The sequence below is a fragment of the Homalodisca vitripennis genome, chromosome 1, assembly GCF_021130785.1.
Source record: "Homalodisca vitripennis isolate AUS2020 chromosome 1, UT_GWSS_2.1, whole genome shotgun sequence".
NCBI classification, from domain to species: Eukaryota; Metazoa; Arthropoda; class Insecta; order Hemiptera; family Cicadellidae; genus Homalodisca; species Homalodisca vitripennis.
The window spans coordinates 181701597-181724443 of NC_060207.1; the positions used below are offsets into that span (position 1 = coordinate 181701597).

The window sequence follows — 22847 nt, forward strand, 5'->3', positions numbered from 1 at the left end:
ACACGTACAAGTTGTTTAGTTTTCAAACCCGTTTTGTATAAAATCTTGTGGTGGAATGTAATAGATCTCTGGATGTCTGAGTGAAAGCGTAGATTCAGAACACTGCAACACTTTTGTGCCGTTGTGGATCGATCTTATCTTCCTCGGAATGTTTTAGACGAGGACGGAAGAGAGCAAAGGGCGAGCCGGGTTTGGCACGTAGTGCAGTAATTTTGGCCCGAGTCCAGCCAGCGGTGAGCGGCCGCGGGAGTAGAGGCGCGGCGCGGCGTTTCGCGGTAATGAAAAGCACCCCCGCGCCCTGTCCGCCCTACCCCCCGGGCAGCACATTAGGCCGGCCGGGTGGTCTGACGGGACACGTAGAGCACAAGACGGCCACCACACCACTCGCCCCCGCACTGCCACCCTGCCCTACCCTGCCCTGCCCTGCCCGGTCTGTCCCTGCAGTAATCAATGCCACCCTGTCCGTCCGTCCGATATCGTACTGTACGTACACTCAGGCCAGGCACTGGCAATGGCAGACTGCAACCCTTACAACAAAACTGACGTTGTGAAACGCAACAAGTGACGCTGCAGTCCACTTTCGGTCTTGTAACAACCAAATATCGTGTTATTACTTTATATCTCTCTCACCTGGTTGTGAACTAATGCGTTATAAAATAAAGTTGCGTTTTATCGTAGATTTAGGTTTGTATATTATGAATTGATTAAGAACAATTTGGAGTATTGAAACCTTTCCTCGCTGTAGACATCGTGGACATCGAATATAAATATGATTTAGTATTGAAGCGATGGACTCGGAAAAGATAACTATAATTCATGTACTGCTAAATGGCGCATCCAGTTTATCATTAATTTTTAAATTAAAATATGCTGTTAAATGTTACTAAATTTTGAAGCAGAAACTTTACAATTAGACGATTTTCCAAAATGTAACATTAGAATTGAAAATTGTATTACCCCACGAGAACAGTAACAGACTGACATTGTGACAATATCGTGTTGAGAACATGTCGCTGGGTAGTAATAAAAATAATCCACCTTTGTGTGATAGCAAGTTGAAATGGTCACAATAACTGTATTTCAAATTGAATCATCAAGAGTCAAACACGTAGTGAGACAGGTCAGTGAAAGGGATATAAAAAGTTTGTATTGTAGTAACGGTCGGATGAATGAAGTGAATTGTTTAACGGCTAAGTGGGGTGGAAGGGGATGGAGTGGGAGGGTGGGGTGGGGGTGGTGTGGGGAAGGCAACAGCTGAGTTTTAAATCAGTTTCATCGCCCGCCATTCACCGAGTATTACAAGTGGGGCTAACGTTCACTTAATTGACTGTGTCATTTGTTTAAACACCGTTTTGTTGTCCCTCTCGCTCGCCCTCCCTCTCTCTCTATTTATGTTTGATAAATGGATTATTGTATGCCATTTAATTGTTTAATCAGTCCATATTTTGTTATCAAAGCGCGTGCATTAAAGCACGCATTGGAACAACCCTGTATGTACACGTTTGCGTACGATACGTTCTATGTAGCTAATCCTTTTTTAGTGGTCAAGAATTAAACACCAGATCTTTCCGAGGCCTATTCTGATATGTATTAACGTATAAGTAAAGTAAGCTACTATACGAAAGCCCGTGACTTCAACACACTCATGGATCAATGAATTAATTTACGCATTTAACCAATTCTCATACATTACTTAATGGCCAATAATACCAAGCTCATTGATGTAAGCTAAATTTATGTTTACTGAAGAATAAAGAAAGTTTTCTATAACTTGGAACAGTTCAGTCTAACCCTACCAGATAACGTCTCTTATTCTAAGCAACAATCGTTTCCCAGTATATCAATAACATTAATTTTAGTTGACGCTAAAACATCATCGGAATATATAAGGACTTTGAAATAGAATTAAAATGTTAAAAACGTGTTGCATGATGTGAACTCCGCGTATTGTTAGTTTAAACAGAATATTTTAAAGCCAAAATTAAACCGAGTCCTTTGCTGTTTCTACACATAACGTTGGGAAGGGTTGATTCAATGTGAATGTTGTGTTTAAATCCAGTTCCCCTTCTTCTTGGTGCAGCGTCTGAAATCTGACGCTGTCACAGACTTCCAGACGCTATATCTTAAGAGAGTTGTTATTGAAGCTAATTAAAAAACAGGATGGATCAGCTACTTTCCTTTGGGATTCCATGAAATGTAACTTTAAGTGTCATTCAACGAGCTGAAGCTGACTATTCTTTCCTTGTGCCACGAGGGCTTTCTTATAGAAAATGGTTCTTTCTCTTATTCATACAAATCACATACAACAATATACTGTATCAAGGATGTAGCCAGCGAGAGGTCCAACGGGTCCTGATCCACCCCCCAATTTTTCAATTTTTTGCAATTACTTTTTTTAGCAAACGATTATTATTATTTAAATAATTCAGTATTACTGACATATACTGGTGAAAGATCATTATCAACATTGAAACAGGTCAAAAACTGTTTAAGGAACATAATGGTGAATGAGCGGTGAACTGCATTTGCCTTACTTTCTGTCCACTGAGGGAAAACATCAGCTTCTCCAGAGCAAGTACTAAGTACGATCGATAAGAAGTCAAGAATGATTTTACTTTTGTAAAAACCTTGTTTGCATATTATAATTTTTCCATGTGGATTTGCATACTATATACTGTATTAGCAGATAATAAAACCATCTACTATTTTGTGAGTACATTACTACATACGTCTAATCAATACACAGCCTATTAAAGCAGAACTTCCACAATTATGAATATTAATCGTTAATACAACCTATTCAAAGACGTCAAAACTTCGTGCAAAATTAACTATTTAATAATTTTGAAAATGGGAATGTTTCCGGGGGAAGCTATCCAATTTCTTGCCCAACCTCCCTTCCCAAAAAAATATTTTCCCTGGCTGTCCTTGTACTGTACAATACAACATTCTGAAATATAGCATGCAACATTAAAATCGATCTCCTAAAGTCCACCAACTACGTTAAGTTTTAAAATTTGTTTGAGCCAAAGATTTATGATATTATAATTATTGCACACAATTATAAAATATGGGGGTTCCTGGCCAGGCAATACTTCGACAAATATTCGTAGATGTTTGTTAAAACCTCAAATAATTAATTTGTTTGTTAGACCATAATAGATTAGTTTTTTGAATTTCCAATGTTACGTTATATTTAAACAAGACATCTTTACATTAGGAAGTGCGAAAGTTAATAACTGACACTTGTTGTTAACTAACTAAACTCAATATTGTTAACAATCATCAGGATATAACAAATTGAATAAAATATTAAAAAGGGTTATAACAATAAAAGATATACATCAACAAAAAAAACTAGAAATAAATTTAAAAAAAACCAATGGGCCAAACGATACGACGCGTCTACGTATAATACACACGTCCTTGCTTGCAAAAAGCCGATAAACTTTGTAAGTTCTACTTTTAAATGCATCGAACACTTTACTGACTTTATAGTTGAATTTTATTCTAAATACCACGATGTAATAAACAGTGCGGGTAATTTAAATGGGCCGTGGCTTTGCTTATGCCCCCTTAACCGATAGTTAATTAACACCTCATTAGTGCAATTAGTTGTTTGCACTTCACATAACGATAGCCAATATATCGTCTCTTGCACCTGCAGTGTTAAAATGTTATTTTATCCAAAACACTTAATTCCCTAACTATTAACAATATGCAATCATTTCTTGTAAGTTGTTACCACTCGAGTGTAGCCACATGATCTTAGATAGCCAATATATCGTCTTTTGTACCTACAGGGTTAAAATGTTATTTTCCCCAAAACACTAACTAAGTTCTCTATTACCGATATGCAATCATTTCTTGTAAGTCGTTACCTCTCGAGTGTAGCCACATGATCTTAATAGCCAATAACGTCGGCGATATCACTAATCTCTTGTACAAGATTAAATTCCATTACAAGTGCAAACTTGCAAACGTGCATCTCAAGCTTGTGCCAGTTTGAAGAGTATCGTAAACTAACCTACCGTAAATTACGTTATTGAAAATCAAAAGTACAGTGTAATATCCAATAAAATCAAATACAGTAGTTATAAACTTAAGTACGAGTATTCACAATTGTGCAATTCTTGGCCATAATTGTTTTACTGGTTGTTTACCCGTAATGTTTGTTAATCTCCTCCTCCCCCCCCCAAAAAAAAATAAAACAACAAAACTAACCCCTTTGTCACAATGACATGCCAGGGATTCAATATTGTAAAAAATATTTAACATTAAGGTAAAATAGGTTATAGTCTCACATAGCTGAGCCTTTCATTAACATGTGATCGGTTTACGAACAGAGGCAAGTTATTAATGTGTTCCCCAAATGATTAAAACGCCAACATTACTAAGACAGGTGACTGACATTGGAAATATTCCCATTCTCGGGATACTTCCAAATCGCTGAATGTTCAACATCTAAAGACAGTAATGAAGGGAGCCTGAAAAAAGCACAACTTGGCGTCGACCAGCCTCTACTTTTGTTGTGTGGAACTCCCCTTTACGTACCTAAAGTCAGCCTTTTACTACGAAAAGTAATTTTTTTCATACCCCATCCATTGGTCTCGGAATGAATGTTACTGCTTTTAAATAAAATTCAACTCCGTATACGAATTTATAGGAAAACATATACCTTCGTTACACTCATAGGCTGCAGTACTCAGGCGTGAAAATAAGTATTATTCTCTTACGTTTACGGAATTTAAAGATAATTGTATATTCACCATAAAATGTTGCTATCTAGCCTTTTCTGAATATACAAGGTGCCCAAAAAGTTCCGAGACGTTAAATATTTTTAAAGGATTCAAGATTGAGCTACAAAACTTGGTACAGACTTACTGGACAAAAAGTTGAATTTAACACATATCCAGTGACTCGCTGCTTCCTCAGGGATGTGGCCCACAAACAGTGTAATTTTAAATGTAGCATAGGTTGGTATGCACATCAAATTAAAGGCCTTTATTAGTAGAGTACAATGCCGAAAACTGACCTCAAACGGACAACTGAGGCGGAAATGGCAACTGTTCAAATGTGGGTTGAATTTTCAGTCAAGCATTGCTAAATAATAAACTACTGATACTTGATTCATTTAATTTCATCCCTAGATTATTCCATTGGAATAGGATTCAGCAATCATCAATTTCTCTAGTTTTTGCCTGTGAATGGGTTAATCAAATTACCAAAACCTTGGTTAAGTTTACCTAATAACTGTGCATACCAACATATGCTTACATTTAAAATTTTCCTCTGACTCCTTGTTGGCCTTATCCCTGAGGAAGTAGCGGGTCAATGGATATGTGTTAAATTAATTTTTTCCCCAGTAAGTCTCTACCAAGTTTTTTTAGCTCTATCTTAAATCGTTTCATAAATATTACACGTCTCCGGACTTTTTGGGAATCCTGTACAATAATACATGATTTAAAATCATAGTTTATAGCCGAGGGCCTTCAACGAGACAGTTCTTATCAGGCACACATTCATGGATTGTGAGACACCCTTTATGAGGTAGTGCAGATCGGTTTCTGGTTGAGTTATATTTTTGGGCCGTATAGCATAACACTAGATACATCACTCTTTTCTAATTCTCAGGTTATGCCACATCATTTAAGTTTGTGTAGCCCTTAACCACCCTGTCGTCAGTTGCCATCAACACGTTATATATATTGTTGATAAATAACCAAATTCGGGGGTTAGTTTTAAAATCAGTTATGTTAAAAAGTCATTATGAAAAAAAGCTACATCGTAATTACCTGCACTGTATACTACTGCATATCCATCACCAAAAGCAGAATAAAAACTAGCTACATCTTTGTGTACTTAGTAACAAAACTACATCAATTTACGTAGTAACACAATAGGTTGCATAATATTTTAACTGTTATCTTTTCAACCCAATTGTGTTCTTTAAAAGTATACACAACAGCGCGAATATCAGATGTCTACAATTAATACATTTATCAAAATACAAATAATGAAATTAAACGGGTTTTTGTTATTCCTGAAACACTGTGAAAAAATTAAGTAGCCTGTTTTGATACCAGACTCATGTATTGCGAGATGCCCTTGATAAGGTGTTGCATATTGATGTCTATAACTCCTCGTGAAATGTCAAAAGAACTTTGTCTGCTTTATTATCGTTATGAAAGATGTTCGAAAGATTTGCGACTAAAATTATGTAAGTGCTTCGAAAGAAATAAATCCAAACAATTGCCGCTTGCACTATGAATCAGCGAGAGTGATTTTGAAAGTTCTCATGTCCAACGGTTGTAACAGGCCCGGAAGGAAGCCATCGCAGTCTTACTTGAACAATATTGCAGGATGAAGCAGCGAAATAAGAGTACTGTATCGCAATACGGTTGAAATTTGAAATTCTAAGTCTTGTAGGATGACGGACGAAGAGTTCGAACTAGAAGGTGTTGTGAAGTCCGCGGTTTTAGCGGATTTTCATGTTTAAAATGAGGGCTTTTCCAACCTTGTTCCTATGGATACGCTCATGACTCGACCAAAGTTTAGGGGATCTCCTCCCAACAGTTAAGAAGATTTCTTCATTTGTGTGAACAGGTTTGCGGTTTTCGCTAATTTCCATTAGCCAATCACGAACGAAGTTTTCGGAATCAGCTCCAAACAGCTAGGGAATTTTTTGTGATCGAGGAATAGGTTTTTGGTTTTCGTGGATTAACGTGGTTGGGTGAAATTTTCAAACCAGATTCTTAGTAACCATGAGATAACCGATAACAAATTGTGTACATGATCTCATCTAATCGCAATCAACGGTTTTGTAGATTTCTCGATAGCTAATATGATGAACGTTGTTTCAGTTTTATGGACATAGAAGATAAGTAAATGAATAAGTTCTTTAATTGAAGCGGTGAAGTTAGTTCTTTCTCACTCTTGACTCGAACCTTCTGGATAATTGACTGTAAGCGGGCGTATAATGGTAATTGGTCGTGTACTCTAGTTAAACAACAAGTTAACTAATGAACATGACCTTAATTGCGCCACGTATAATGTTATAATGTTGTACCATTGACAGTTGTAGTATTGTCGTAGAACGCTTAGGTTAATGGCAAGTAAATTAAACTTACATTTTCCCTAACGAACGATGTGCTTAAACGGTGCTTAATGTCGGTAGGTATGTGCATGTGGGCGTTGTTGATTGTGTTGTCTATACATTTAATATGCCGGTAGGGATATAGACCTGGGCATTGTTGTTTATTCTGTCTCTTCAATTCAATGTCTGTAGGTACATCAACTTGGGCGTTTACTCGTATTCTGTTGTCTCTACATTTTATTCCGGTACGGATCTAGACCTGTGCATTGTTGTTTGTGTCTCTTCAATTCAATGTCTGTACTCAATATAAGACTTGGGGGTTGATTATGTTGTCTCTACATTTCATGCCGGTAAGGATAAAACACTGAGCGTTGCTTATGCTGTATCTTCAACTCAATGCCGGTATGGATTTGTAGCTTGAAAGCGTTAAGAGTTGTCGATCATGTTACCTATACAATTAAATTGCCGTTGATCATGTAGACCTGGGCATTGTTTATTTTGAATCTGCAATTCAATGCCGGTATGGATGTAAAATATATTGTTCTTATAATGCTATAATAAAAATATCCATTGAAAGAAAGAACCTCGTCAGTGTCCATTAGTACTTACACACTCTCTCAGTCATGTATCAGTTTGTGTTCGCATTAAAACATCACACACATGTTTAAATAACTAAACTATGCGACAGAAACACCCAAATACAGAAATAAATTATTCATACAATGTGAGGGTCCAGTGGTTATAATGGTACAGTGCTTACTCGGTAAATGAGAGATCCGGGTTCTAGTCCCGTTGGAACAAGTACTTTTGGTGAATCAACCTTTGCTAAAATTAATTTAAGCTATTGCAGTTTATACAAATGTATTATGTGTTTATAGGATAATTGGAGAAAAGAAGGAATGATTAAATGAAAAATTAAGGAGAGGAACGGATCATAATCCTGTAATCACAATAAAGTCATACAATACATTTTTTCACAGGCCTTGTTTTATATTTTTGTCACTCCAATTTAACCACAAATTTAGTCAAGTATATTAGTTAACTGTTTTGCGTAAGTAAAGGGAGATTCCATTGTAGCATCAGTCTTCTAAACATAAAACTTCAGTTTTATACAACCCAAATAGTGTGGACATCCCCAAGACTGTTTGTTTATTTCACTTTCTTAGAGATACTTAGTAATTCAGAATGACGTCAGAAACCGAATAAAAACAAAAACCGAATAAACAATAGTGCAGTGGACAAAGCGTACCGAGCCGCACAGAGGAAGGACCGGGTATCGACCAGGCCAAGCGCGGTAACGCACCGCGGTCTGCTCTAAATTGAACATGAACAGATTCGCTATGGGGGTACTAACATATTAAATTCTCATGGGACTTGTGTTCCATTTTTGTTTTCATCTGTAACATACGTCATAGGTAAAGTTTACATATCGATGTAATTTTAGCGAAGAGAATACAAAATTTTATCAAAATAAATAATATCTGTCTATATTCAGATTATATAACAACTAAAAGTTTATATAACAAAATCATCAATAAGGACTTCGTGTTCGCCACATTTAAATTACTCAAAAATTTTGTTAAAATAACACAATCTATATTTTGTTTATAGTTTGCCCATTGCCTATGGTAAAAATCTTGCGGGCATTTGACATAATGTGTGTTATAAAGTAGAACCTGTCGTTTCGATAGACAGTGTATACCAGCTCTCTCTATTTTTTCTCAGAGACAAACTTCCGAAACTTTTACATTGAAAATTTGTCATTGTTTCTTTAATACTTGGTGATGATTTTACGGAATATTTACTATTTGCATATTATATTGACGGGTGAATATGTAAATTTTATGCAAAATGTTTACTTCAGCGTATTTTGGGCCATGCATTTTTATTTATATCTTATATGCACAATATATTCTCCCATAGATCTTTTTATATTGAGTGCTATGATACATCTTCTGCAGATGGTTGTGTAACTGATGATGTATTAAACATCAGAAAAAATATATTTCTGACACGTAATAATTTCCTAATAGGTATTTGAAAATGACCAGTTTGTGTTCAAATACAATAAGTTTGGAATGCATCAGTATACCGAGATCCTCCACGACATATTATTTTGCCGGTTCTGACAACCTACTATTGTAAAGTACCTGTATATATATATATATATATATATATATATATATATATATATATATATATATATATATATATACTAACATTTTGTTGTTATTCAGGGGTATGTAATAGATTTCCCTTAATCTTACGGTAGAATAAATGATTAATTGTAGTGTTAAACTGTCAGAGACTCCATAAATCGGTAGAGAGTACTTAATATCGTCAACATAAAATCAAATGTATGAGTCAAGAATAGATGTTGGGTTAGTACAAACAAAAACAGTGGTTTTAAATTGGAGCCTTGAGGCACTCCTTTATTTAACAAAAAATATCAGAATGCACTAAATCAAAACTCAGTTTTCGTAAAATATAGGATTTAATTCCATAAATGAGTTTAGGATGAAAACTTAACAGCTTCAATCAGACCCAAAGGAGTGGGAGAGCATTTTAAGCCCATTTGAAAGGTTAACATAATAACCGTGGCATAAGCGTGGTATTGTTGCTCAAATCCAGTCCCAGCCTTATGCTAAAAATGATGAAATGTGTGTGGGGTAACCTAACGGCATCATATGAAGCTGTGCTGGCGTAGATAGACAAATTTTGATGGCGGACTTTCGTACAAAACTCAAACGTTAAAAATATAAGAAATATGAGGCCTTAATTAAAAATAATGATTGTGATAATAGGACAAGAAGTCTCAACTTATTGTCATATTCACGCCCTATATAAACTTCCAAACTCGTTATTATGTAACAAATATTACCTATATTGTTGAAAGTGATTGGGAAATTAGTACATTTAGTTACCGGGTCGCATACTTCAAAGTAGGGGTTGACGAACTGATCTTGTATACTAAGGTTAGAGACGTCCCCTAAATACGTAAATCGTTTCTACGCTGAAGAAACAAGTCTATCACAGTACGCCAAGCTGGAATTTCCTATGCATCACCTCAGTTTATTGATATATCCATATAACTTCAGCGTCTCTTCCAGACAGCAATGGACAACTTAAGATGGCATCGGGAAAAGGATTTCTAAACAATCAAATAAAAATCTTCTTTATAGAAGATGTACTACGGGAACACCTCGAGTCCTGCACTGTGCACGTTCCTGTCGATCATACCGTTCCTGACAAGAAAAGAACTAAGGATTAGTTTTACAGATATAAGTAACTAACACAGTTTTTCTGAGCTTCAAAGACATGTGGGTGATTTCAGGCCATCCTACAGGTAATTTATTGCAAAGCTAAATTTTTGTAACTGTGATCCGCATACGTAACTCTCTGTCAGTAACTCTCTCCCAATTGACCTTCTTCCAAATATTGACATATGGAAGCAAAGTACTATCCAAGCTGGTTTATAATACAGCACGGTGGTTTAAGTTGCAGTCCGTCAATATTGACAGACTGCAAAACTGGTAAACATGTTTACAATATTTAGCCAGAAATTTGGATTTTGGCATTTATAGAAGCAACAAATTCGACAACAACCTGTAAATACTACATCACAGCACACAGAATAAACCCAAGATTTTTCCTGCCAGTACAAACACTACAACGTTACTCGTAGGGACTTGTCATATATTATCTGAATCTATCTGACACACACCAATAACGTTCGAATGGAATCGGGGCACACTTGCAGTTCAGAATTGTTCAACTTTCTAAAGACATCATCACTATTTTTGATCAAGACTAGTGGTTTTGTGAACTGATCGACTGATATATATCTTGAACAGGTTTTGCAAGGATTCGACCAAGTTTGATGGAGCTTATTCGAAGGTTTCATGTGGTTAAGAAATGCTCGTAACTTGAGAAGATGCACAATGATGCAGCCACCAAGATTACGAGTAATAAAGTGTAAGTCACTCTTTTCCAGCCATTATCTGGTCTTCACATGGTTGGATGACGCTGATTTAACTGTTGTTTGATTTCACTAATGTGTCTGACGGATGGTTTTAAATGTGTCAAGTAGAATAAATATGACCTTAGAAGAAATTATCATTTGGTATTTTTATAATCCTTTTAATACCATTCCATTTCGACTATCATAAAAAAATGGCGCTTTCATTATGGAATTCTATCGTGGGATAAATACCTCTGTCGATTTCAGAGAAAAATAGGTCGCGTGCTTACAAAATACAAATTGGCTCTCGCTTCCTAGATTCATAGTCGAACTTTTTAGCAGTGAGAGTTGTCCCAATAACTAAGCGATTGCCATATGCCTCCATAGAAGTATGAATGGTGATGCTGGAACCATACAGATTTTGCACGAACTACATTCTATCACCTAGAGTTGTAGCTTCGTTTTTTTTTTAAACATCTTAAATTGAAAAATTTGTTTCTATAAATAAAAGAAATTAAGCCAACAAATTTGTATTTTGATCTTTCCCACTGTGCATCCCATAATAATGATAAATCATTAATAATTTATTTTATTTCATAAAGAGGTTCTCAGCGTAAAAAACATATAAAACGAGTTTTTTTTAATATACCTAGTAGCCAAACACCTTTATAGCCCTAATCATTTGTTTAATGGGCCCTACCATTAACACTGGTGAACCTGCGTAAGTCCCTGGAGGCAATAATGCTTAAAAAGAGAAGTTTTTTGGAGAAAATATTGACTTCTTATTTTTACATAAAAACTGACGAACCATTTACAAGTTTTAAAAACCGGAACACTAATGGTGGTATGCAGACTACGAAGAAAAACATGAGTGTGTCAGATCCAGAGCATCAAAAAGTGGCACAAAATACTTAGGAATTCATAAAGAATTGTATGGAAGGTAATTTAAAATGTGACAAACAAAATATTTGAAAAGACCTAAATTTAAAATGCTTATTTGTACAAATCCAAATATACTTAAAAAGTAATAAGCAACGTACACCTAACTATAAAAAAGCCAGAATCAATAGCAAAGACGTGTTATCTGTAAGAAATGAAGATATAAAACAATATTCAGTCTTTATATAGTTACCAAAAACCATTCTACGAGCTTCAACTCTACTGTTCAACAATCCTGTTGCGATAGACTGGTCATCTACACTTCTGGCAATGTTTTTACGTATGGACAGTATGGCAAGATTATTTAATTTCCTTTGAGTCGTTGTTTACTGGAACCACGCCTCCCAGCGACGAAGGCAAGAAAAAAGTTCTTTCATCTGTTGCTGACGAACAGTAACTTGAGTTCAGATAGAAGTATCTTGTTTTCCTGAGGTTCATTTTGTACGACTGCAGTTAGGTCACAGAAACTTCTAATATTCGTATAGTTTTGTCTTGTCCAGGGCAGATTCAAAATGGTTACAGATATCATCCACTTCACATTTTGCTTTCTCCTTTTCCCTTTCACCGCTTGCATTAGAATATGCTCAAAATATTCTGGTATACTTTATCGCCAGGATGTTAAAATCGGTAAATTAATGCCTGACATCAAGTTGTCGATAACATCAAAGTACTCGTACTGTTTATTCAGGGTTAAGGCCCGGAGAATGTTGTAGGTGAGGTTGGCAACACATTTTGCTCCGTTTAGGAGATACGCGTACACGGGGAAGGGTTACAGGAAGTAAATCCACTCTTCGTTTATTCACTTTGCTCCAAAGTTCGTGGATCTTCTCACTGACCTCAAGGCTGTTAAACCAGATTTCACACGATTAACTTGGGCCAAGGCATAGGATATGCTTATATCACTTATCTGCAGCTTCTGTAATTGACGTACTTCACAAATAAAAAATGCGAGATCCAAGTGAAACAATATACTAGATATAAAAAAATCCACTCGCTGTAGGATCTTAAGTTCTGAGATCTTTAAGGGTATTTGATATATCCTCATATTACTAAATTGACTGTTGACTGATTTTATTCTAACTTTCTATCTTGCAGGGCACAAAAGTTTTAGTTTAGTGATTTCTTCTCAAAGCACTATTGTCATTTTCATGTGGTTTATAATGCAGCATAAAGTCATTTCTTTTGACCGATTTTTTGAAATGTTTAGCAAGTTCATGGAGTTTTTTTAGTACATTGTGGAATTCTGGTACATCCTCCGTGGCCTCAATCACAGCTAAATTCAGCGAATGAATAAAATTGTGTATGAAAGTTGCACGTGGTTCCAGATCATTTATTTCGAGTCTGAGTTTACTTAGTGTGCCCTCTCATATTGCCAGCCCCGTCATAACACTGGTCACGACAGTACTTGATGCCTAATTCAAATCTTAACAGGACATCTACAGGTAACGTAGCTATGATATGAAGGATTAATTCAAATGAATTTTGAGTTTAGCTTCAGTTCATCTTCCTTTTATTGCAGCGTCTGGTTTCTGACGCTGTCTCAGACTTGTCGAAACGATGTAGCCTAAATATTTCTTTTGGGCAAATAGGTGAAGTGGTAGTCTCAATGTCTCATCAGGTACACAATTGAGTGCACGATCTCTAAGCACGGTGGAGCAACCGAGTTTACTACCATAACGTAGCAATGTTATGAAGGGTTGATGCAATTGAATTTTGAGTTTAGCTCCAGTTCACCTTTCTTTTATTGCAGCGTCTGGTATCTGACGCTGTTTCAGACCTGTCGAAACGATGTAAATGTTTCGTTTTGAGCTTGCTTCGTCGTCGACTTTTTTGGATCTCTTCAGAAGAAAATCTTGTACTATTTTGGTTAGTTCATCCGATTGTTGAATGTTTCATATAAGTCGATAATGTCTTCAAAATTGTCATTGACATCTCTAAGGCTCTAGGATACCTGTTCTTTTGTCGAAACATATGTTGTCTCGTCTACTATTATATCGACAAATTTATTATGTTTTTTTCACTCTTTAGTTTCCGCATCTTCTTAAAAGCTATGGTCTTCAGTATTTCATTTTGGGTCTCGATAGGAAGCCACGATATCTTTTTTATATACACTTATTTAGTTCAGGGATATATTTGCCCTCAATTGTAAAAGTCACACAAATTTCCTTTGCTGTTAGTGTCGCCTCTCAATGAATGTTCGCGATTGGCTTGATACTTAATCAAAGACGCAATACTGATAAAAGCTTTTTGTGCATTCAGCATTTGAGAATTTGCTTGTCTAGATAACTGAGCCTTAATTGGAGTTTGGTTAAAGAGCCATTAAAGCTGTAACAGAATCTACATGTATTTCACTACTTCCATGGAAAAAATTGCTCATACTCTTTTTTTCCAGTTTAAAAAGCTAGTAACAATACAAATTTTGACTACTTTGCAACTGAACAAAACCATTATGCTCAGCTTTTTAGATTTTAGACATAGCATTTAACTGCTTCACATTCAGCATGCCAGAATAACTACGGCCAGTTTTATACCATTCTGGTTTAAGATCAATTTACTCTACTTATAACATATATCGGGTATTTTAAACCTAAAGGCTGAAATGGCTCATGTTCTTCCATATATGTAACTCTTGGTTTTGTTACTGAAATAATTTGTAACAATTTCTATCCTCATGATTTGTAAAACAGTGAAACACTTATCCCTTATCTAATTGAAGAAAATAAGTAAAAATAGCGATTAGTGAAGATTAGCACTGTAGTTTAGTTTGCAGGTTAGATGTCACTGCGTCGCGCCAATGCCAAATACCTGCGTGGGCCGCGCATGCGTCTGCCTTTCGCCATAGAGTAATTAAATTGGCTGAAACGAACAAGTCAAAGAATAGACTTGACGAGAACAAGGAGATAGCAACAGTTTCTGACTGACTGGTAATTTAATTTGATATAGTACAATACGTGACTATTTACCTTAGTAGATTGTTTTCGTGACCACCAATAGTTATTTAGCTTTTTTTATAACCCTAAGGCTTTGGAGCGAATCAAGTAATTTTACATCTCCCTTTAATAAACGGACATCCCGACCCTTTTCTGAAAATTCACAGGTGTCAGCTAACCCCCCAGATCTCCCGGTTTCGCCACCCCTGGCTTTACCACCATAGACGTGGTTCTGATGGGTATTATTGTGAGTCGTTTATGTACACAGAAAACACAGACAACAAACATGCTACAAACATCCATTTCATAAATGAATAAAATACAAGAACTATGTTATTTGCAAGTAACGAATTGTTTGCACAAATCGCTATGTGTTTTTCATTGTCTGGAGTTGTTTTATATCATAAGTTGATTCAGTTTTAAGTTTTTTTTGCATTTGTTTCATCATATTTTACCGAAAGTGCGTATTTTCGCTGTTTAAAAATTAACGGTTAAAGATTTTTTCCAATACTGCTAGTAGTTATGCATTGTAAAGTATTTGCGCTAGTAGCCTGTTGCATAATATTTATGTTAGACCTAATAGCGATGTAGGTATGTTTGAAATCACCTCTTCTTATTTATTTAGTTGGCATTATAAACATAAAAACAGTGTTAACATCAATGTTGTCAAACTGTGTTACATAATAATGACGACAATATTTTACTGACCAAATGAAATGTCTAGGTAAGATAAATATTGCATTGCATTTATCAAAATGGTTTTCTCAAGTTAGTTAGAAAAGATTAATAATTAACTACTATCGGAAAATCTGAAGATAGATATACGTAAATTATATTTTTTGTCATTCTCATTTACAGTGGTGTGATGAAAAGTAGGACCTACGATTCATATCTCGTATCTTAAAACCTTTTTCGGTCCTTGCACGAATTTACGCGCTTGGCTGTCGTCTCGCACGCAAAACACGCTACGCACGCGAGACACAATCTCGTACCGGGAAATATCACTTTTGGCGATAGTGGTGATATTTACTACTGCATTGTATCAGGTAGTTTAATATTCTTTTCCAGAAGGACGTCTCAATAACTCCATACGCAGTTAACAGTTACTTGTTTAGGTGCGGAGTGTGGCAGACATAGCCTATACGGCGTAGTTCCTGCAGACACTGGCGCTAAATGATTTACACTTTGTTGCAATTTAAAACTTAATATTAAGAGAATGATACGCTAGATTTATACTCCATCACAGAAAAAGTGGGCATTTTTAGTATTTTGGATCTCAAAATCACATCGTTTTCTTTGGTTAGTCCTAAACGTATTTTTACTCGAAATACGAAATCCTTAAGGAAGGGCCCGGAAAACACACATCTGTCTCGGTGGAATGCTTTACTTTTTTATGTTCTGTCACATGGATTTTAATTTTCATTATGAAAAATACAGGCACCACTCTACTTAGTAACCCAAGCTACCTGGCAGCATGCCAGGCATGCTGTAGCCTACGCCATGTGTTGTGAGGCGTGAATAACGCTCATTGATTACATTACTTGTTGCTCAATTAAGTATTTAAAAAAGTTCAAATTACATACTACTTTAGTTTAATAGGTGTTACGCTGAATTTATAAAACTGTACAATTATCGTAACAATGTGATTATATTTCTTGTATCGTAACTAAATATTTAAACTAGAACCATCGGTCATGTATTGCTTTCTTTTCGCCCAACTGTTTTCTAAACGAAATAACTCAAAAACTTGATGTAAAATGAATTATATATTTTACCGCATTTGGATAATTTATAAAGCCAGTTTAAAGGATTTACCAAACGTCCGACATTTCGGACGTCCGAGGTTTTGGCCTAAACAGCAAACGTCCGAAATGTCGGACGTCCGAGGTTTTGGCCAAAACAACGTTGTCCGATATTTCGGACGTCGGAGTGCAAAGGGTTAAGAACACGTTAAAACACTGCAAAAGAAAAAACTGATCTGCTTGAATCGCAACATATTATTGAAAGTTTGCGATATAAAGGAGCTGATGAACTAAATTCTTTGTTCTTTCAGATTCATTATTATCACACTTTTTCAATTCTACTTTTCAATAGTAATTTATTTCATCTGATATTTCCTTGGTTGTTTCTTTTAGCATATTCATAAACTCTAAAAGCCGTTGTCTTCCGCTTTACATTTACTGGAACATGACATGATTTACATTAGTGTTGGGAAGTAAGTTATCATCGGTAATCCTGATCGCTTACAAATTGAGAACACTACTGGCGAGAAAGAGTTAAACAACGCACGAAACAGAAATCGCCTATTCACAACAGTAAGGAAAGACATGTTGATGCAGAAAGAGCAAGTGATTGCCTATTAATACGATGATTTAGTTTTGCTCTTTTCACAAGATAACGTCGAAACGTTTTCATTTCGTCAGTAGATTTCCTTAACATATTTTTTTCCATTTACATTTGTGAGCTATCTCATTTTTAAGTAAATATAAAAAATGTTTTCGGACTTTCTTAATTCCTTTGGATGTTTTATATCCACCGACCGTATACGTTTACCCCGATGTTGCAACTGCAACCGAGTTTCAGTAACAGAACCTTTGAACAATTTGTATGACGGTTTAAATTTTACTCAATCGGGATCTTTTCGTCTTTGAACGTGGCTGGAACGGACAGAGGAGTCAAAATTGCGACTAACTTCGCTCAATTACAGTCGGTACTCCGTACTTGAGGTAGAACATCGAGAACAGAACAGCGAACAGCGGCGGTGTTCTATCGATTGGGCCGCGGGCTAGAGCACGGAGAGATAAGGACGAGAGGACGGGAAGGGAGGACAGGAGATATCTGTGGCTAGCGGAGGACGGGGGACGGCTGACAGCCCGCCTCGTGTCGCGGCTCACAGTGAGGACGGCTCAATATGTCCACCGTCACCTCGCCGTCCGCTGCCCGCTCGCTAGTCACACAGCCAGCCACACGTAATCAATACTGGCTGGTCCTGGTCCTGGTCCTATCATCCTTGTGTATACAATATAGTATACAAACATTGGGTACAATATGAGTTGCCGAGTTGAATTAAAAACTCGTTTCGTCGAGGGTCACAGGTGCACAGGGGCGAAATTTTAGATGTAAATCTTTTAGATTTTGAGAAAAAATGGTATACCGTCAAAAAACGATAAAATTTGATTGCATGTCGGAAATAATACGCTCATTATTTCCTGAAACATCTCTGAATTGTTAGAACCGTAGCCTTATTTACAAAGATAATTTAGTTGTAAACTCCGTGGTTTTATATGTTAAACAGCAGATTAGGAAAGGCGGAATCGTGTAAATTGATAGGCATCGTTCTAGGAAACGAAGTTCCCAAATGTTGTGTTTCGAGTTTAAGTAAAACGGATCTCATAAGTTAAAAAAAAACTGAGTAATTGCGTTTTTTTATTATTTCTGTTTACCTATTTTAGAAAATATGTTGCAATAGTTTCAGCAAGCGCCACACTTCACAATGCCCGCAACTGACGAGACTGAATAAAGAAGGTACTTATTGTAAGTAATGATTGTAGTGTTGCGTGCGGACGTGTTCAATTTGTCCATTATTGTGTAATGCGATCGTTGTGTGTATTTCTATATCCGTAATTGTATTGCATTTACAGAGGGTCCAAGAACATTATAAAATAGTGATCAACTTTATCTCCCATAAAACGATTAAGGTGTAATTCTAGATCAAACGTTAGAGTGGTCTGTCTACTCGTGCTATATATATTATGTTGAATGCTGGAAGTGAGTTGGCTTTTAATGTGTCTAAGTATTTGGATTAGTTAAATTAATTTAAACTTATATGTGTGTTTTATTCCGGATTAAATTCGAAATTTAATATTTGAAGTAACGATAAAAAAATTATAGATTAAAATTTTATTATTAGAAAGCACCACCGTATGAATTAGATTCTGATGTATATCTCCCCATTTAGTAAACCATTTTACACAAACACAATTTTCTAATACTATAGGCGACTACTAATACACGAAATTGTAAATGTTATAAACTGTTTACTAAGCTTAAACCCTGCGGAAGTTCCGAATCAGGAAAAATAAAGTGCACAAAATAGTAATCTTGAAAAAGATTTCTGTGCAGTCAGTTAAACTGTGTTCAGTTTGAAGGTGATTGGGTGATCTGTTCCTAATAACGTCATATTTGGTATAGGATAAAATGGTAAATAGTTGAAAAGTGTATTTAAATGCCATTGCGAAATTGTTTTAGTTAATATATATTTTATCCATTTTGTAACGTTCATTAAATATACATTTTGTCACATGAACCACTTTTTGGCAATTTAGTACATTGTATGTTTTGATTGTCATTGAACTCAAAAGCTAAAAATATACAAAGCCCTCTATGCTCTGTCCGGAGTACCGTAGCTCCCCACGCACGAACACACCAAAGTCCTAGGCGCAACCATACGAGCCGAATGTCGGCGGCAGAAAAGCGTGGCGAAGACCTAAGTTCACACTGTACGAGCAGAATTTCCGCTCAGACAGACGCGTCAACAAGCGGAGAGGTGAAATATTCGGCAAGCTGAAATTCCGCGTATCTATCTATACGAGCCGGATTCTAGCAGACGTCATCGCGCATCGACCCCAGCCGGTTTTGGATTAAATCACGAGTCAAAACACAAGTCGAAGGTTATTGTTGTTTTGTCTGGTCGTGTTGTAGATTTGTTTGTGTTGTGTTCATTACAGAGTTTATTGTGGAAGCGGATCAAAGTCCAGCAGTATAGGACATATAGTAATGCAAATAAAAGGCAAAATTGTTGGGCAGAACAAAATTTCACCACTCATGCAGACAAATAAGCAAGTACAATGCACCGAGACAAACTATGTGTTCCTCGTCCATTTTCGATACTGACTTACACAAAACGAATGAATGTGGAAGCGGATCAAAGTCCAGCAGTATAGGACATACAGTAATACAAATAAAAGACAAAATTGTTGGGCAGAACAAAATTTCACCACTCGTGCAGACAAATCAGCAAGTACAATGCACCGACACAAACGATGTGTTCCTCGTCCATTTTCGATACTGACACACAAAATGAATGAGAGCCATTATTCAATTTTGGTAAGAAATGAGTAAGTTTTTTACGCATTAAGCAACCTAAAGTACTGTAATGTCGTTAAAATTAAAAAGTGTATTTAAAAATTAGTTTTCGTTCAAAACATTAGGCCAGCCAGTAAGGAAGGATAAACTCTTAACACTAATAATTAATAAAGATGGCAACATTGTTTCAAAATTACAAGCTATATCAATCGAATAATATTTTATTATTAATACTCTTTGGCGAAATTACTTCAACGCTGTTTTGATCTTAGTGCAGAGTCTGGAATGGAGGAAGGTGAAATTAAGCTAAACTCAACATTTTCATTGAATTAACCATTCCCGCTAAAAGTACGTTATGTTTAAAATGACAGATTCGACAATAGCGGGCTTGTAGTTCTACACACTTTTGTTCTTGATGTCATTGACGAAAATTCTCTAATAACGGCATACAAATTCATGTTAGGTAGCATTTCTTTGTTTGCGTTCAAACTAATCACAAATTACAATATAAGTTAACGTTATTGTTGGCGGCCCATAAGTCGGGCGTAACGGAGCTATCGGTGAATCCGCCACTGAATGTGATCTCCACGTGATAATAATATGTGAAAACACAATCTCAATTAATGGCCTTTCATTTAGTTCTGAAATATACAATCAATCTTCACAGAATATTTTGTGTGTGTGTGTAAATACACTGGGTGCAATGTAAATATTGAAAACCGGGATAACCTGTATATGTTTAAAAAAATAAAATGCACAGGTTAAATTAATTTTAACTATTTTATACTAATCCGTAATTTTTACAGAGTACTAATTTATTTACTCACACTATTCATGTCTTGTAGTGATGCAAAGATGAAATGGTCGTGTCACAGCGTGTTGCAGAATATGATGACGCTTTCAGTTGTCCACGGCCTCTTGGAGTTGAAAACACTTGATTAAATATTACTAAACGGATTTGAACTTAATCCTGAACAGAATTACGTAACTTATATTTAACATAGGCACGTTGATGGTATAAACGATGGAGTTTTAAGTTTATAAAATGCTGTATAATTTAACACGATACAAATAATACCAACAACAACTAAGTAGCTTCATTTTCACAATGTTATTTATGTCAAAAATTTAAAAAACAACTTCACAATTTCAGTAAAAATTTCTAAAAGCACTGCCATAGTTCAGTCTAAAAAGTGCTCGTTAATATAAGTTGTGTTTGGGTAAATTAAACAATTTAGGTCTTGTTTAGGAGTCGTGGCACACTCAATCCAAACATGTCGATGCAAGTTCATGATCTGAATTCTCAAACCAGTTTTACGCAGCGGTGGTGAACAGTTTTACTGTCCGGAAAACGACCAACAGTCTTAATTGAACTGAAAGGTACAAATATAAGACATATCTCTCGCCACAATGGATATTATTTTGGTTCTGTATCCACTTTATTGTCCAAGTTATTGTATTACGTCTTTTGAATATCTAAGAAATGTTTCCACTTGTTACTGTTGGAGGCCAGGGGAAAATAGTAGTGTGATTTGTCATAATGTTACTTTTCGTCCCGCAGACAGGAATAAAATTAATTATTATTCAACCTTATTGTACATATTTCCTATTGTATTTTGTTCTTCGTTCTGTTACGGTTAAAACTTGTTCCTACTCACTCCAGTTTACATTACTGCAATCGGGATTATGCAATCATTACTTGCCTATTCGTGAGGTCAAGATATTTTGTTGAGTAATTATTGGTATACACACTTTCTATGACATGATTTGTTTGGTGATTCGTTGGAGTTTCGTACATTAAAGCGATGTTATGAATACGTTAGCGTTGTAATCTGCAAAATTCTGCAGGCCATATAGCAATATGGCTGTGTCCTTGCAAATTCCTGAACCATCGATTTTGTTAGACAAGATTTCGCCATCGTAGGCTAACCCCGAATATATTGGGGCAGAACAAAGTAGGCGACATTGCTTGAGGTCGGGCATTTTTTCATCGCCTTCTACTGAATGTTACTCTTTTATGATTGCTTAAACTGATATTTTTTATTTTGACACCTGAGGAAGATGAATGGATCAAAGTACTCGAAACGTCGGACTGCCTACTACAGTACTGAATATCGTCTTTCATACAAGTATTTGTTGTTTTACTGACGATATTGGTTAAGTAGGCAGATAGCAATATTCAAGAAGCCGTCCGTCCAGTCCGACTTCCCATTAAGTCGGTAAATGTTTTCTGAAGTGAATTAGCCCAGATAAATATCCTTGGTTGAATATCCTGTTTTGATCTTAGACAAAATTAATGTCATTGTATTTGTATTTCTCCATCCATCGGTCAGAAGAACTTGTAACAATTTATGTGATGAGTTATTATGTCAGTCCGGCCAGTAGAATTATACTTAACACTTTTTCATTTCTACAGTCTTAATCCATAGTTTTAACGAGTCCAAATAGTATGACTTGAGCTTGACTTGTACCTTGCTTATGGACGTACTGTATTTGGTTATAGCTAAAAATACATGAAGAATAATAAAACATAATGTGTGAAATTGACCAGTTTCTCTTAAACCTACGAACATATAAACAGTCTAAATTATCCAAATTGTATACCATTTCTGATTCAAAGAGTTCTACAGATATTATGTTGATGAATTCGTAGTATTCAACACGTTTCGAGATCTGATATCTAAATTCTTCTTCAGGTTTCAATTCTTAATAGAAGGCAAAATTACATTTTTAGTGCTGTCTCACTTTCGAGTGTCCATTGCCATGTGTTTGAATTACACATTTTTAACCTTATATTTAAATATTTGTCACTTGAAGAGGAGAGCAGATATCAGTT

At 35.9% G+C, this 22847-nt stretch overlaps 1 protein-coding gene across 1 annotated transcript in view; it reads left to right on the forward strand.

Moving 5' to 3' along the window:
- Positions 1–278: 278 nt before the first annotated feature.
- Positions 279–22847, forward strand: part of LOC124354152 (dynein regulatory complex subunit 7-like) — a 57273-nt gene continuing 34704 nt past the window's right edge. The window contains exons 1-2 of the mRNA XM_046804407.1: positions 279–443; positions 17657–17895. Of these exons, the coding sequence (XP_046660363.1) occupies positions 279–443; positions 17657–17895 (404 nt within the window). The remainder of the gene's footprint in view (positions 444–17656; positions 17896–22847) is intronic.